The sequence below is a fragment of the Schistocerca americana genome, chromosome 6, assembly GCF_021461395.2.
Source record: "Schistocerca americana isolate TAMUIC-IGC-003095 chromosome 6, iqSchAmer2.1, whole genome shotgun sequence".
Lineage (NCBI taxonomy): Eukaryota > Metazoa > Arthropoda > Insecta > Orthoptera > Acrididae > Schistocerca > Schistocerca americana.
Genome location: NC_060124.1, coordinates 151,643,134 through 151,659,910, shown reverse-complemented (window position 1 = coordinate 151,659,910; position 16,777 = coordinate 151,643,134). Strand labels below are relative to the sequence as shown.

General features: G+C 41.3%; 1 protein-coding gene across 1 annotated transcript in view; it reads left to right on the top strand.

Moving 5' to 3' along the window:
* The window catches only part of LOC124619525 (ubiquitin carboxyl-terminal hydrolase 20), a 181,515-nt gene that overhangs the window by 132,975 nt on the left and 31,763 nt on the right, over positions 1-16,777 (top strand). Inside the window, exons 15-17 of the mRNA XM_047145972.1 lie at positions 3,861-4,014; positions 9,663-9,890; positions 10,069-10,260. Coding sequence (XP_047001928.1) covers positions 3,861-4,014; positions 9,663-9,890; positions 10,069-10,260 — 574 coding nt within the window. The remainder of the gene's footprint in view (positions 1-3,860; positions 4,015-9,662; positions 9,891-10,068; positions 10,261-16,777) is intronic.

The following is a 16,777-nucleotide window of genomic DNA, read 5'->3' as shown; positions in this document are numbered from 1 at the left end:
TCTTTTTAGATAATCCAGTGGCTGCACAACAAGACGAAATGATTCCAAATGATAGAGCATATAAGAGATCCAGAAGGAAGGGAGAAAAGGAAAAGAAAGTGTAGATGCAGATGGAGACAGAGGGGGTGGGAGAGGCAGGGAAAGAGGTGGAAAATGAGAGAGAGAGAGAGAGAGAGAGAGAGAGAGAGAGAGAGAGAGAGAGAGACCATGGGGGGAGGGAGGGGGAGGAAGGCAGTAGTACATGATCTGGATAGGGAAGGAATGGTGTGGACAGAAGAAACAAGGTGAGGAAACTGGTTAGCGGAAAATTCCCAATTCCCATCTGAGCAATTCAGAAAAACTTGTGCTGGAAGGGAGTATTCAAGTGGCCTGTGTACTGAAGCAGCTGTTGACTTTCTTTGTGTTGTGGTGTGCGGTGTGTTAGCCAACTGGAGGGTCAGGTTCGCAGTGCACCACAGTTTGGCGGTGGCCATTCATGTGGGTAGACAGTTGGTTATGTCAGTTGTTTACTTGCCATGCTCATATAGAATGCTAGGCAATAAATGATGCGTAGCTGATATATGACATGGCTGCATTCACATGTGGCCCTGCATTGGGTAGGAAATGCCTGTGACTGAACAGTGGTAGGAGGTTCTGGGTGAGTTTATTTGGCAGGTCTTGTACCTGGGCTGACAGCAAGGGAGTGACCCATGGGATGCAGGGTTGGAATGGTCAGGGATATCCTGTAGGTTGGGTGGGGGCAGAATTGGATAGGACATTGCACATCTCAGGGCATAATGAGAGGTAGTTGAAGACCTTTTGAAAAGTGTGGTTGACTTTTCAAGGCCAGGATGATATTTGGTGATCCCAGGAGTGCTGTTCAGCTGGTTTTTAGGTTTACTGGTGTTAAGAGATGGCACAAGATAGCTGTTTATGGAGGAGCTTGGTAATATATTGTCTGTCAGTAAAGGCTATGGTAAGGTTATCAGTATATTTCGATAACTCCCACTTCAAGTGCATTGTTCTCAGCCATAGTGGGATGACCTGTAGGGAGGCCTGTGGGGTTGGGATTCTGGAATTTGCGGTTTAGGTAAAAGTTAGGTGCTTGGGGAACTGGTAATGTGACAAGGGAGATTTAGTCAGATATCAGGTTTTGGGATAGACCTAAGGTCTTGAAGAGCTGCTGGAGGTCATGTCAGACTGTTGGCAGAGACACGCAGCCACATAGTCACTATGATTCAGGATCACTGTGATGGAGACTATGTCTGCGGGAAGGAAGATATGGTCTGGATTGGTTTTCAGGTTATACAGAAAACTGTGTGTTCGTAGTAGCGATGTTGGACTCATTGATAGAAATTTAAGAAAGGAAGGTGAGACCAGGTTAGAGTTCCTGAAATATTACCAGGTGATGACTGGGTAGAAGGGAAGGAGGATCTTGGTTGGAGGGAGGTTGGAACTATTTGTTTGGTTCTATGTGAGGGTTTGTTAGGCTGTTGTTTGTGAGGTGCTTGGCAAAGAAATGTTTCCACTTCAGAGAATGAGTAAAGGAGAGAAGGTCCTTTGCAAGTCCAGTTGTTAGGCTAAAGCTGAGGCCTTCAGAAAGTACGGTGACGTATGTAGTGAGCAGAGTTTTGGCAGAAAGGTTGACAACCTACTCCACAAACCCAACCCCACATTTCTCTGTGCTTGACATTCCTTTATGCCTGGGTGCATTGCTCCCACAGAACGAACTTCTACCTTTGCTGACCAAAACCTACAAACTGTAGTCTGTAACCTCCCATCCTACATTCAAGACACTGCTCATTTCCTTCACCTCCTCTCTACAGTTCCTGTCCCATTACCACTAGACTCCTTCTTTGTCACCATGAATTCATCCTTATACACCAACATCCCCTATGCCAATGGCCTTGTGGCCATAAAACAGTCCCTTTCCCATTATTCCTGATAACGAACCCATCACCTCTTCCTTAATTCTTCTAGCCAACCATACCCTGACCTACAGTTATTTCACTTTTGAAGGTGAAATCTAAAAACACATCCGCGGTACTGCCATGGCACCCCTTCCTATCCAGTCAGCGCCTAAAAGCCCTTGTCATTTTCATGATCTGGCCTCATGCCAAGGAAAACCTTTGCTTTTTCCTCCATAACCTCAACACCTAGTCCCAGTTCTGCTTCACATGGTCCTTCTCAACCCAATGAACCGCATTCCTAGATACGTATGTCCAACTCTTAGATGGCTCCATAAATAAGACTGTTCACATTAAGAGCACCGGCAACCAACAGTATCTCCACTTTGATTGCTGTCACCCATTCCATATCAAAAAGCATCTTCCTTACAGCCTTGCCACCCAAGGATGCTGCACCTGCAGTGGGAAGCAGGAGTTGTCGAAATATACCAGTAACCTACCCAGAGCCCTTATTCGCAGACAATATCCTACACATCTCATCCATAAACAGATCTCCCATGCCATCTCTTTCTCTGACAGCAGTAAACCTGTGAACCAGCCACCACCGAGCAAGGTGGCACAATGGTTAGCACACGACTCGAATTTAGGAGGACGATTGTTCAAATTTGCTTCCAGCCATCCAGATTTAGGCTTTCATGGTTTCCCTAGATCGTTCCGGGAAAATGCCAGGATGATTCTTTTGGAAGAGAATGGCCAATTTCTTTCCCATTCCTAGCAGCAATCTGAGTTGTGCTCTGTCTCTGATGACCTCAGTGTCAACAGGTCAGTAAACGCTAATTAATCTTCCTTCCTTGAACCAGCCACTGATCACGTAGCACCCAGTATCACCCTGGTCTTGATAAGTTCAGCCACATACTTTGCCAGGACTTTGACTACCTCTCTTCATGCCCTAAGATGAGTGATATCCTACCCAAAATCCTACACACATCACCCAGAGCAGTATTCTGTGTCCCACCCACCCTACAGAATGTCCTTGTCCATCCTTATTCCAATCCTGCTACCAATCCAGCACAGTATGGGTCATTCCCGTGTGGTTGCCCCAGGTGCAAGATCTGTCCCATATACCCAACACCACCACCACCTACCACGGTCTAGTTACTGGCATTTCCTACCCATATCCCATATATCAGCTATGAAGCAGTTACTAGACAACATTCTACGTTGGCGTGATGAGTAACCATCTTATGTAATCAACTGTCTGTCCACATAAAAGGCCACTGCCAAATTGTGATGAACTGCAGACTTGGCTATCCACTTGTTGAACATGCTGCAGACTATGACACAAACAACTTCAACAACTGCTTCACTAAGCACCATTTGGATACTCCCTTCCAGCATATGTTTCTTTGAGCTGTGCAGGTGGGAATTCTCTCGCCAGTATATGCCATGCTCTTTTACAGTGCCCTTTCCCTAAATCTGTGCTAACCTTTTTCCCCAGTGCATCCTCTTACCTTTCCTCTTCTCTCTCTCTCTCTCTCTCTCTCTCTCTCTCTCTCTCTCTCTCTCACACACACACACACACACACACACACACACACACAATCTCCAATTTCCTCTTCTTTTTTTCCTTCCCTCTCCCTTTCCCCTCCTTCTCTCTCAACCTGTATCTTTATTATGCTCTACCCTCTTGAACTTTCCATGCCTTTCCATTATTTTATGTATTATACCATCCAGGAATTTCCATTATTGTTATAAAATATCATGTCTATCTTATTTTAAGAACCGGCTGCAAACCCAATAGGCATACCATATGTTGCCATGGCAGGAAAGCTGTCACAGTCATTAATTTTACCAAAAACCATCAAATGTTTTACTGTCATGCCTATTATTGCATTCAATGTTTTAATTGTGTAAATTGTTAAGATATGAATTAAAACAAAATGTTATATAACTTTTACCAATGATATATTATAGGCTGACGAAGGACCAAGTGTGATATATGCCATATCTATGAGCTGGTTTCGGCAATGGCAAAATTTTGTTCGTGGCAAAGAACCTGAGCCTCCTGGTCCCATTGATAACAGTTCAATTGTCACAACCAAGAATGGACAGCCTGTTGTCAAAATGGGTAAGTACACTTTGACACTTCAAATTAAATGTGACATCATTCCAGCATAACTTTTTTATGTATCAGTAGTTATAGTGATTAAGAAATGAAGTATATACAAGATAGTGAAATTGTAGTACACATCTAATTTTTGTCTCAAGGAAAGAAAAATCCTGTAACCTTCAGTATTAATTAGACTAGTACACATATAAAAGCATGGCAATAATCCTGAAATATTTGTAGCCCTTTTCTCATAAGTCAGTGAATGTAATAGTAGAGTTCTGATATGTACTTCCTGTGTTTCATAACAACATAGCAAACTTTATACTGACTAACACTGCAAGTCATATTGCATCTTAATTTAATTTTATCCCCTTCAGTGTCCTCACTGTAGTTAGTATTTTCAGTTTTCTTCTGTACTACTCCAACATTCAATGTTAACAGTGTAATAAACTCACACATTTCATCAGAAACATTAGTAAAAATCTGAGGTCAGCTGTTTATGCGTTGCATCATAGACTTACGACAAAATCCTGTATTTGCTCAGCAATAATGCCTGCAGCCAAAAGCTGAAATATATCACACACAAACAACAGTGTGATGGCATTAGTTTTTTTTACATTATGAGGCGGTATATTGCTGAGAAAACTATTATGTCAACTGACTCTGGCTGCGGAAGCCTACAGATATATTAATAGTAACCTTTTGCAAATGATGCAGAAGTAATATCTGAAAGAAGCTAAACAGTTATTTGTGCAGATCTTGATAAGTAGTGCAAAGATTGGCATCTTCCTTAAAATATTCGAAAACATAAAATCATGCCCTTTACAAAATGCAAAAATGTGACATCTCATGACTACGATATCAGGGAGTTACAAATGGAATCAGCTAACTCGTATAAACATCAGAGTGTAAAAATTTGTGGTAATATTAAATGGAGTGATTACTTAACCTCAATCATATGTAAAGCAGGTGGAAGGCTTTCATTAATCAGGAGGATAGTAGGGAAATGCAATCATTCTACAAAGTAGATTACTTATAAAAGACGTGACTCATCTGAGAATGTCGCGAAAGTGTGTGGGACTTGCACTAAGTAGGGCTAAACTCAATATATACAGTGAAGGGCAGCATGAATGGTTTGTTTGATGCATAAGAAAGTGTCATGGATATGCTGAGAAACTTGAACTGGCAGAAGACGGTCAGCTACCACCTGAAAGACTGTGTATTATGTTTCAAAAATCAGAATTAACTAACAGATCTGGGAATAAACTGCAGCCCCCTACGTGTTGCTCCCGTAAAGTCATGAAGATAAGATTATACTAATTTCACCGAGTGCAGGGGCATTTGAACAGTCATTCTTTCTGGACTCCTTACTTGAAGAGGATGAAATTTATTTCCCGACTGTAAATTCCTTTACATTAATTGTATTAGGCATAGATTTACTGCACGATAGTGACACGTGAAAATTTGTGTCATACCAGGACTGGAACCCAGATTTCCCTCTTATCACGGATGGTTGCCTTACCCATTTCTGTTATCAGTGCACGCTCCCCAGACTGACGAAATCTTCCATGTGTCACATTGCATGCATCCTTATGTGATAGTCCACTACATTCTTCAAAATTGCTCACAACAGTATTTGGATTCCTGCAACAAGGAGAATGATATGATGAGCAATCCAGACCAATGTTTCCATCGTTGTATGCCTGCCTAGGTTTATAATACTTACATGCCTGTCAGAATGGGAAGAAATTCTCACAAATTGTACAGTGGGAAATACATTCTGACAAGCTCTCCATTGCAGAATGGATGGGTGGTAAACGTTGCCCTTCACCACAGTTTAGTGATGTCCACTCATTCAAGTGTCCACTTAATAAACTATATAACAATTAAAGCAGAGTTGGTACGTGGCATGACTGTTTCCACAGGTGTTGCTGCCTCTAATACAGCAGGATATGCTTGATATAAGACTTGGAATAGTGTGTGCTGGGTAAGTGCACAATGAAAGGTAGTCAAAACTCTGGTGGGGGAAGTGGATCAGTTCTCCTGAAATGAGGGAACACTCTTCCCATAACCCTTGTCACCTTTCCGAAAGTACAGCTATGCAGCTCAACCAGTCTAACCCTCGTGCCACATGGGTCGTATCCCTGTGGAAAACCCAGATGCAAGACCTGTCAATGCACTGTCCAGTACCAAGTATTCCAAACCCATCACAAACGTGCCCTACCATTGTATAAGCAGTCGTGTCATATATCAACTCTGCACAGCCTATTATGTGAGCATGAATACTAACCAGTTGACCACACAAATATGTGGCCACCAGCAGACTGTGGCCTAGGGCAGGGTAAACCACCCAATAACAGAATATGCTGCTGAGCTTAAACATGCTCATGCTTGCATTTCACAACCATTTCAACCTGGAATCCCCCAATATCATCTTCTTTGAATTACTTAGATGGGAATTGTCCTTATAATTTACCCTCTGACCTCACAGTCCTCCCTGGCCTGAATCTTCACTATCCCTTGTCCTATACCCATATCTGCCCTGCCTCCATGCCTCCACCTTCAATCCATTAATGTTTTCGTACACTATTCTCTCTCCCACACTTTCATCTATGTTTTCCCTCTGGCCCATCCTTACTGGGGACTGATGACCTCAGATGTTGAGTCCCATAGTGCTCAGAGCCATCCCATCCTTACTCCCACCTACAAGTGCACTTTTTCAGTTTCACTCCATGTGTCACATCCAACTTCCTCTGCTTCATCCAGTGGGGGTCACCATCCTATCCTGTATCCTTGCTACCTCTCCCCCCCCCCCCCCTATCCCCGCCAAACCTCCCTCCTCTCCACCCGATCCATTCCCGCCACTACCATTCTTCACCGAGTGAGGTGGTGCAATGGCTAGCACACTAGACTTGCATTCGGTAGGACAACAGTTCAGTCCCGCATCCGGGCATCCTGATTTAGATTTTCCCTGATTTCCCTAAATCGCTCCAGGTAAATGCTGGGATGGTTCCTTTGAAAGGGCACAGCTGACTTCCTTCCCTAATCCGATGAGACTGATGACCTCGCTGTCTGGTCTCCTCCCCAAACAACCCAACCCAACCATTCTTCTCTCACACTCTCCACCTGAGACAACCCCTTTTGAGCTGCATAGCCATAGCAAGGCACTTAAATTTATCTGTGGTGTATGGGCATTTTTGAGGTCTAAGAGTGAATTGTAAAATTATGAAATAATTTATGCTGCTTCAGTCACATTGTACTAATACTTGATAATAATATGAATAGGATGGATTGCTACTCAATGAGCGCGCGGAACCACTATCTCTGGCTGCCGGGGCCAGACTGCATGCAGCCGTGCATGAACCTGCACAATATTCTCGTCCATCCTTACACAACTCCTGCTCCCAACCCCTCGCCTCATGTGTCATATCCTATAATAGACCTAGATTCAAGACCTATCCCATACAACCTCCTACCACCACCTACTCCTCTCTAATCACAAGCATCACCTATCCCATCAGAGGCAGGGCTACCTGTGAAACCAGTCATGTGATCTACAAGCTAAACTGCAACCACTGTGCTGCATTCTACATGGGTATGACAACCAACAAGCTGTATGTTCGCATTAATGGCCACCAACAAACTGTGACCAAGAAGCAGCTGGACCATCCAGTTGCTGAGAATGCTGCCCAACACAGTGTTCATTTTACTGACTGATTCACAGACTGTGCCATCTGGATCCTTTTCATCAACATCAGGTTTTCTGAACTGCACTCATTTGTCCCTGTCCCTGTTCCCATCCCAGCACTCCACAGCCCTCCAATTCACCAAGACACCCACAACCTTTTTACTTTTCTGCCCCCACGCCAATCTTCTGCCTGACCTCTAGACTGCGTTTAGTTGCCCTACCCTCTCTCCACCTCGTCCCTGTATGCTCGAATCAGCACTTTACCATCCCCACTCCTACCCTGTTATCCCTTACCCTCGCCACCCCAGCCTCCATCTTACCCTCACCACCCCGATTGCGTCTCCCATCATGCACAGTTGCTCGCAGTCTGGCCTTGGCAGCCAGAGACAGTGGTCGTGTGTGTGTGTGTGTGTGTGTGTGTGGAAGAAGGCCTTTTTGGCCACTTGTCTTTGTGCCTATCTATGGCTCATCATCTCCGCTGTATGGTGAGAAACAGTCTACCCTGTTCGTAATATTATCAATATTCCATCCTGGATTTTCCATTGCGTGATTTTTACTAATATTTAAAAGTATGACGCATTTTGGCAGCATGCTGCCATCATCAGCTGCACTACAATGACGTGTATATAACATTAAGTGATGTTCATTTGCTGGGTAGGCCAGTGAGGTTATATAATGATATATAACACTGTACGTAAAGATACTTTTATTTTAGTGTGAACCTTAAGTGTGTTGTATGCTCAAATCATTTTATTGATGTATTTACTTACATTTCACTAACGAAATGATTTAAACATAAAATTCACTTAAGGTAGACACTAAAATAAATTTATCTTTCTGTACCGGGCCCAGTAAATGAACCTCATCGTGTTTCATATTAATTGGTATGCATGCGACTTTTTATTTCTAAAATCAATCTTTATTGTGATACAAACAGTGGAAAATCCAGGACGGAATGTAACAATATTATGACAAGGATAGTTCCTACTCACCATATAGCCGAGATACTGAGTCGCAGATAGGTACAACAAAAAAAGGCTGTCACAAAATGAACTTTCAGCCAACAAGGCCGGCCACACACACACACACACACACACACACACACACACACACACACACACACACACACAAATGCAACTCACTCACATGACTGCAATCTCAGGCAGTGAAACCACACAGTGTATATTTGCATTCATTTCGTCAAAAGTAATAAGGTATAGAATGTTGTTTGCTTTCCTTTGTTCCATTCATTGTCTGTTATATGATTTGCTAAGAGATTTATTTCCATAATAAGTATTTCCCAAAATTTGTCAGCAAGAGTAATCTTAAATTACTTGAAGAAGATTGTATGCCATGAGTCTCGGTATATTTCCAAATTATTGGTGTGTTTCTTGCAAATTCATGGAACACGTTATTTAGGTACTTTTTTTTTTTTTCCCCCACAACTGTCGTCACTTTGTATGCCTTCGTTTTTGTACAATGATGCTGCTGTTACTGGATTCTTTGTCACTACTTCGATGTAAATGCCTCTCTCTTAACATTATGTAAAAGTTGTTAAATATTTCTTCATAACCACCAACATTCTTGCTTTAAAATGAAAATTTAACAAATTGTGACTAATTCCCGTGGCTTAATGGTAAGAACTAAACCAAGATTATCACTGAAAAGTATTTGTCTCTTGAGTTAGACTTGCGGTGTTGATTTTGGTCTAACTTTCATTCCCATTCATTGTGGTATGTACTTTTGGCCTTCATTTTTTTCCATGAGTCTGACTCTATATATGCATCTTTGGTCCAAAATCGTTATCAACAGTACATCAAGGTGTTAAACCATTTTGTTTTCTAACACTGGTAAGACTACAATGTGCATAGTACTACCAGTTCAGAAATTTGAGGTATTTAATGCACTTCATTAGTTCCAGCAGCAAAACAGTGTGCACTCTCCATTACTGTAGTATTACAGATTGACTTTACCTCAGTTTCAGATTATGCTCAGCTATCAGAAGAACTGTGGTATTTCTTTAAACGCATTTATGGAGGAGGACCTGAAGTTGTGTTTCGGTCACCATATGCAGGAGGTCCAGCAGTGAGTTGCACTACTGCTTCAGGCATTGGCCGACCTTGTTATCCAGGTACAGTGTCGGCAACACCTGATGGGAGTTTGGCAGCTGCCATTAAGGCCCGCAGCACAGACAACATAGATACTGGTAATATCCTCTGCTAATGGAGATTCAATTTTGTAGATCTTATCTCATTTTTCTCGTATCATTTTCTGTATTAGCCATGGTTTGGTTGCATGTTTCTAACTTCCTCCTTTTTGTGATTACCCAGAATATTCATTTTAATAAACCCTGTGTTTTATGTAGCACATTTTGTGTATTATAGGGCTATATTCATCTGCAAATACAGCTGTTATGGGCCGACAGACCAGAGCTCAAAGTGCCAGTTCCGACAACACAGCACTACGTTCAGCAGCCAGGAATGCTTCAGTGCTCAGAAAGCAGCAACAACAACAACAACAACAACAGTCATTAGATACAACTGTGGATATGGGTACATATTATCAGAACTTCTTGTGTATGTATGCCTCATATAATACAATCACTGTAACTTTCTATGTAGTGTAGAACCATGGCTTGCGAATATGCAGTGCAATGTGCAAGTGAAATCAGACAAAACTCTAAGATGTAAGGAAGCTTGTAAAGACCCACCATTTTGACTTCTGTACAATTTAAAATGATTGGTTCATTGTAGAAGAATCTCATAAAAAATGTAACTAAATCTGCATAGAAGGTTTTTTTCAGGGGGGGCCTCTGTATTATCCCAGCTGACAACATTTTACTGACACTGGAGCTCCGTTGAGGTGGTTGATCTGGACGGTGTAGTGTATGCCTTTTGTACTAGTTTTCTCTGTGGAAGGACATTGTCCGTAAGCTTATTAGCATCTTAGGGCTTGTTTATACGCTCATCAACCTCTTAATGCCTCACTGTACTATGAATTGTTACCTTTACTTCCTCCATTATTTATATTCCACCCAGGATTTCTCATATTTTGTTTATAAAAATCTTATAAACATTCTTTAAATTGGAATTAATTTAACATGCAGGGCAAACTAAGCAAATTATCTTGCTCAGATGGTTAGAGAAGATAAAAGCAAAATTAACCTTTTTTTTGCAGCACGTATATAAATATGTGTGTTATGTACTTATTAGCGAACCCGGCCATGCTTCACATTTGCTAAATGGGTATGGGAATGGGATACATGCCTTAGATTAGACTAATACTTGTTCCATAGATCATGAATACGACACTTCGTAATGATGTGGAACGTGCCAGGTTAATAAAAGATGTCTGTACAAGATATTACATTACACAAAATATTGCATGACACTAATGTTTAAGTCGTCTCCCCCCCCCCCCCCCCCCTCCTCCCCGCCTCCCTTAATTTATATCTAAAAATTCAGCCAATGAGTAGAAGGAGTTGTCATCTAGAAATTCTTTTAATTTATTTTTAAATGTTGGTTGGCTATCTGTAAGGCTTTTGATGCTGTTTGGTATGTGACCAAAGACTTTTGTGGCAGCATTATTTACCCCTTTCTGTGCCAAAGTCAGATTTAACCCTGCATAGTGAAGATCATCCTTTCTCCTGGTGTTATAGCTATGCACACTGCTATTACTTTTGAACTGGGTTGGATTATTAACAACAAATTTCATAAGTGAATATATATACTGTGAGGATCCCCAGATCCTTAAATAGATGTCTGCAGGATGACCGTGGGTGGGCACCAGCAACTACTCGGATTACACGGTTTTCAGCAATGAATACTTTTCTACTCAACGATGAATTACCCCAGAATATGATGCCATATGAAAGCAGTGAATGAAAGTAGGCATAGTAAGCTAATTTACTGAGATTCTTATCACCAAAATTTGCAATAACCCTAATAGCATACGTAGCTAAACTCAGACGTTTTAGCAGACCATCAGTGTGTTGCTTCCAGTTTAACCTCTCATCAATGGACACACCTAAAAATTTTGAAAATTCTACCTTAACTACAGACTTCTGTTCAAAGTCTATATTTATTACTGGAGTTGTGCCATTTACTGTACGGAATTGTATATACTGTTTTTTATCAACATTTAAACAGAGTCCATTTGCTGAGAACCACTTAATAATTTTGTGAAAAACATCATTTACAATTACATCACTTAGTTCTTGGTTTTTGGATGTTATTACTATACTTGTATCATCAGCAAAAAGAACTAACTTTGCATCTTCATCAATGTGGAATTGTAAGTCATTAATGTATATCAAGAACAGTAAAGGACCTAAGACCAAACCCTGTGGGACCCCGTACCTGATAGCCCCCCAGTTTGAGGAATCAGCTGTTGTTTTAACATTACATGGACCACTTATTTCAACTTTCTGCATTCTTCCAGTTAAGTATGAATTAAACCATTTGTGCACTGCCCCCCTCAAACCATAATGATTTAGCTTATCTAAAAGAATTCCATGATTTACACAATCAAAGGCCTTTGAGAGATCACAAAAAATACCAATAGCTGATGTCCGGTTATTCAGAACATTTAATATGTGATCAGTGAAAGTGTATATAGCATTTACTGTTGAAAAGCCTTTCTGAAAACCAAACTGACATTTTGTTAGTACTTTATTTTTACAAATATGGGAGGCTACTCTTGAATACATTACTTTCTCAAAAATTTTTGATAGAGCTGTCAGAAGAGAGATTTGGCGGTGGTTGTTGACATCCGACGTATTCCCCTTTTTATGCAATGGTTTTACAATGGCATATTTCAGTCTACCGGGGAAAACACCCTGCTCCGAAGAGCTATTACATATGTGGCTGAGAATCCTACTTATCTGTGGGGAACAAGCTTTAAGTACCTTGCTGGAAATGCCATCAATTCCATAAGAGCTAACACTTTTCAATGAGTTTATTATTTTACTGATTTCAGAGGGAGAGGTTGGTGGAAATACAGTTGTTTCAAACTGCACAGGTATGGCCTCTTCTATTAGTAGCCTTGCCTCTTCTAGTGAAGATCTAGATCCTATTTTCTCTACAACATTTAAAAAATGATTATTGAAAATATTTTCAATTTCTGATTGTTTGTTAGTACACTTGTCATTCAGTTTTATGGCACTAAAGTCTTCCTGTGCTCTTGGTTGCCCTGTTTCCCTTTCAATACTATTCCAAATTGCTTTAATTTTATTATCAGAGTTACTGATCTCAGACATGATACACATGCTTCTGGACTTTTTAATAACTTTTCTTAGTACCGCACAATAGTTTTTATAATATTGAACAATTTCGGGGTCAGTACGCCCTCTTGCTGTTAGATGCAGTTCTCTTTTACGGTTGCAAGATATTCTTATTCCTTTAGTTAGCCAAGGTTTTTTATATGTCATCTTGGAATTATGTTTAACTATTTTCTTGGGAAAACAATTTTGAAATACCCTTAAAAATGTATCGTGAAATAAGTTATATTTCAAGTTTGCATCGGGTTCCTTATACACTTCATCCCAGTCTAGCTGCTGTAGGCTTTCCCTAAAGTTTGCAATATTTATATTGTTAATTGAACGCACTGCTTTGAAATTCTGATTTGATATACTGCATGGAGCTATGTCATATACTGTAACTAGCTGTGCACCATGATCTGAAAGACCATTCTCAACAGGATAAGCATTTATGTCCTCAAACTTATCTTGGTCTATAAAAAAGTTATCTATCAATGTCCTGCTGTTCTTTGTTATCCGAGTAGGAAAATCAATGACGGAGCTCCAATTGAAAGAACTGAGTAATACTACAAGGTCATTCTTCCTATTACATTCTTTCAGGGAATCAACACTGAAATCCCCACAAATGATAATTTGCTTCCCCCTGTCTGACAGATAGCACAACAAAGCATCCAAGTTTTCTAGAAATAGCTGGAAATTCCCTGAGGGGGACCTATACACTGTTACAATTATGAAAGTGCCATCATTTAGTTTTAGGTTAGTGGCACATGCTTCCATATGTTGCTCTACACAAAATTTTTTAGTTTCTAAATTTTTTACACTGTGGAAGCTTTTGACATATATGGCAACTCCTCCTCTCATCATATTATCTCTACTTACATGTGCAGCTAATTTGTACCCATTGATGCTAACCTTTTGCATATCAGTGACAATGTGATGCTCAGACAGGCATAGTATATCTATTACATTCTCAGTTTCTATATCTTCTAAACAAAGCAGAAGCTCATCAGTTTTATTCTTCAATCCCCCAATATTTTGATGAAAAATACTAACATTATTTTTCACTTTACTTTTGTGAGTATCTTGAACTTTTTGTCATCTTTAGTACTTGCCTGGCTGAGTTTCCCACTGGACACTGATTTTACACTAAAAAAGAGTTTCCACCATGAGATGTAGTTCCTTCCCCCTTTAAATATCCTGCTATCAGCCCAGCCACTTTACCCTTCCCTTTCTTGTTGAGGTGCAGGCCATGTCTAGTATAGTCCCACCTACAGAGTGAATCGACAGGAACCACACCAATGTGTGACCAACCTCCTTAATCCCCCCCCCCCCCCCCCTCTGCCCATCTCCTTCTCACTCCTCTGGCAGGCCATCTCCCCATTCCCCTTCTCTATTTCCATCTCCTACTACACCCTCTCCTTCTCTACTTCCCTTCCTCTCTGCACATCTTTCCCCTTCTATCATACCTTGAGCTTTATTCATTGTTATTGCAAACGAAACCACGACTGGGAATTGAAGTCGCCTAAAATGAATAGGTAAATCTGTTGAAATCATTGGTATTTGGGTTATGAGAGAGACCGCTCCAGATGCCTTTATCTGTGAGGGTAGTAGCTTCATTACCACCATTTCACACGGTTTTAATCTGTGAATGGGTAGGATTACAGAGTTTTCAGATGATTCAGATTCCATAGTAGTATTATAATCATTAGCGGATAAGCCAGAAATACAACTTTCCTGTTTTCTGTTAAAACCGACTGCGAGAAAGAAAATAAAATGGCAAATTGTTGTGTTTACAATTTTTGCTTAAAATTATATATATAGGAAGAATTATATATATAGGAAGAATCAATTTGTCTAATGGTTTAAATTGCTTTCTATCTAATTAAGACTGACTGTGAGGAAGAAAACTAAACCACACATTTTCAGAACAAAGCACTTTCTTTCTCTGTTTGCTTTAACAGAAAGCCTGTACATTGTTGTTTGAAAAAATACAGATTCTGTGTCTGTCTGAATGTTTATGAGCAAATCTGAAGTAAACGGTGTCATTGGATGATGACTTGCCTTCATATAGTAAAATCTTTTCCACGCCTAGAAATTAAACATGTTGTAATAAGTGATATGCATTCGAATATGCAAATACACTACTGGCCATTAAAATTGCTACACAAAGAAGAAATGCAGATGATAAATGGGTATTCATTGGACAAATATATTATGCTAGAACTGACATGTGATTACATTTTCACGCAATTTGGGTGAATAGATCCTGAGAATCAGTACCCAGAACAACCACCTCTGGCCGTAATAACGGCCTTGATATGCTTGGGCATTGAGTCAAACAGAGCTTGGATGGCGTGTACAGGTTCAGCTGCCCATGCAGCTTCAACACGATACCACAGTTCATCATGAGTAGTAACTGGTGTATTGTGACGAGCCAGTTGCTCGGCCACCATTGACCAGATGTTTTCAATTGGTGAGACATCTGGAGAATGTGCAGGACAGGGCAGCAGTCGAACATTTTCTGTATCCAGAAAGGCCCGTACAGGACCTGCAACATGCGGTCGTGCATTATCCTGCTGAAATGTAGGGTTTCGCAGGGATCGAATGAAGGGTAGGGCCACGGGTCGTAACACATCTGAAATGTAACGTCCACTGATCAAAGTGCCGTCAATGCGAACAAGAGGTGACCGAGACGTGTAATCAATGGCACCCCATACCATCACGCCGGGTGATACGCCAGTGTTGCTATGACGTATACACGCTTCCAATGTGCGTTCACCACGATGTCGCCAAACGTGGATGCGACCATCATGATGCTGTAAACAGAACCTGGATTCATCCGAAAAAATGACATTTTGCCATTCGTGCACCGAGGTTCGTCGTTGAGTACACTATCACAGGCGCTCCTGTTTGTGATGCAGCGTCACGGGTAACCGCAGCAATGGTCTCTGAGCTGATAGTCCATGCTGCTGCAAACATTGTCGAACTGTTCATGCAGATGGTTGTTGTCTTGCAAACGTCCCCATCTGTTGACTCAGGGATCGAGACGTGGCTGCACGATCTGTTACAGCCGTGCAGATAAGATGCCTATCATCTCGACTGCTAGTGATACGAGGCCATTGGGATCCAGCACGGCGTTCCATATTACTCTCCTGAACCCACCGATTCCATATTCTGCTAACAGTCATTGGATCTCGACCAATGCGAGCAGCAATGTCGCGATACAGTAAAGCGCAATCACGATAGGCTACAATCCGACCTTGCAAGACAACAACCATCTGCACAAACAGTTCGACGACGTTTGCAGCAGCATGGACTATCAGCTCGGAGACCATGGCTGCTGTTACCCACGACGCTGCGTCACAGACAGGAGCGCCTGTGATGCTATACTCAACGACGAACCTCGGTGCACGAATGGCAAAGTCGGAAACGTGATGGTACGATTTCTCCTCCTTACACGAGGCATCACAACATTTCACCAGGCAACGGCAGTCAACTGCTGTTTATGTATGAGAAATCGGTTGGAAACTTTCCTCATGTCAGCACATTGTAGGTGTCGCCACCAGCGCCAACCTTGTGTGAATGCTCTGAAAAGCTAATCATTTGCATATCACAGCATCTTCTTCCTGTCGGTTAAATTTTGCGTCTGTAGCACGTCATCTTCATGGTGTAGCAATTTTAATGGCCAGTGGTGTATCTAAATTAGAATTCTTGGTTGTTGGCCAGTTAAGCCACCCTTTTCTGTTCTTGCCAACCAGATTCTTCTGGTACTTTTCAGGATAGATGTTCTGAGTCTGCTTTTTGATTTTTGTACAAGTTTTTTTTCTTAAAAATTG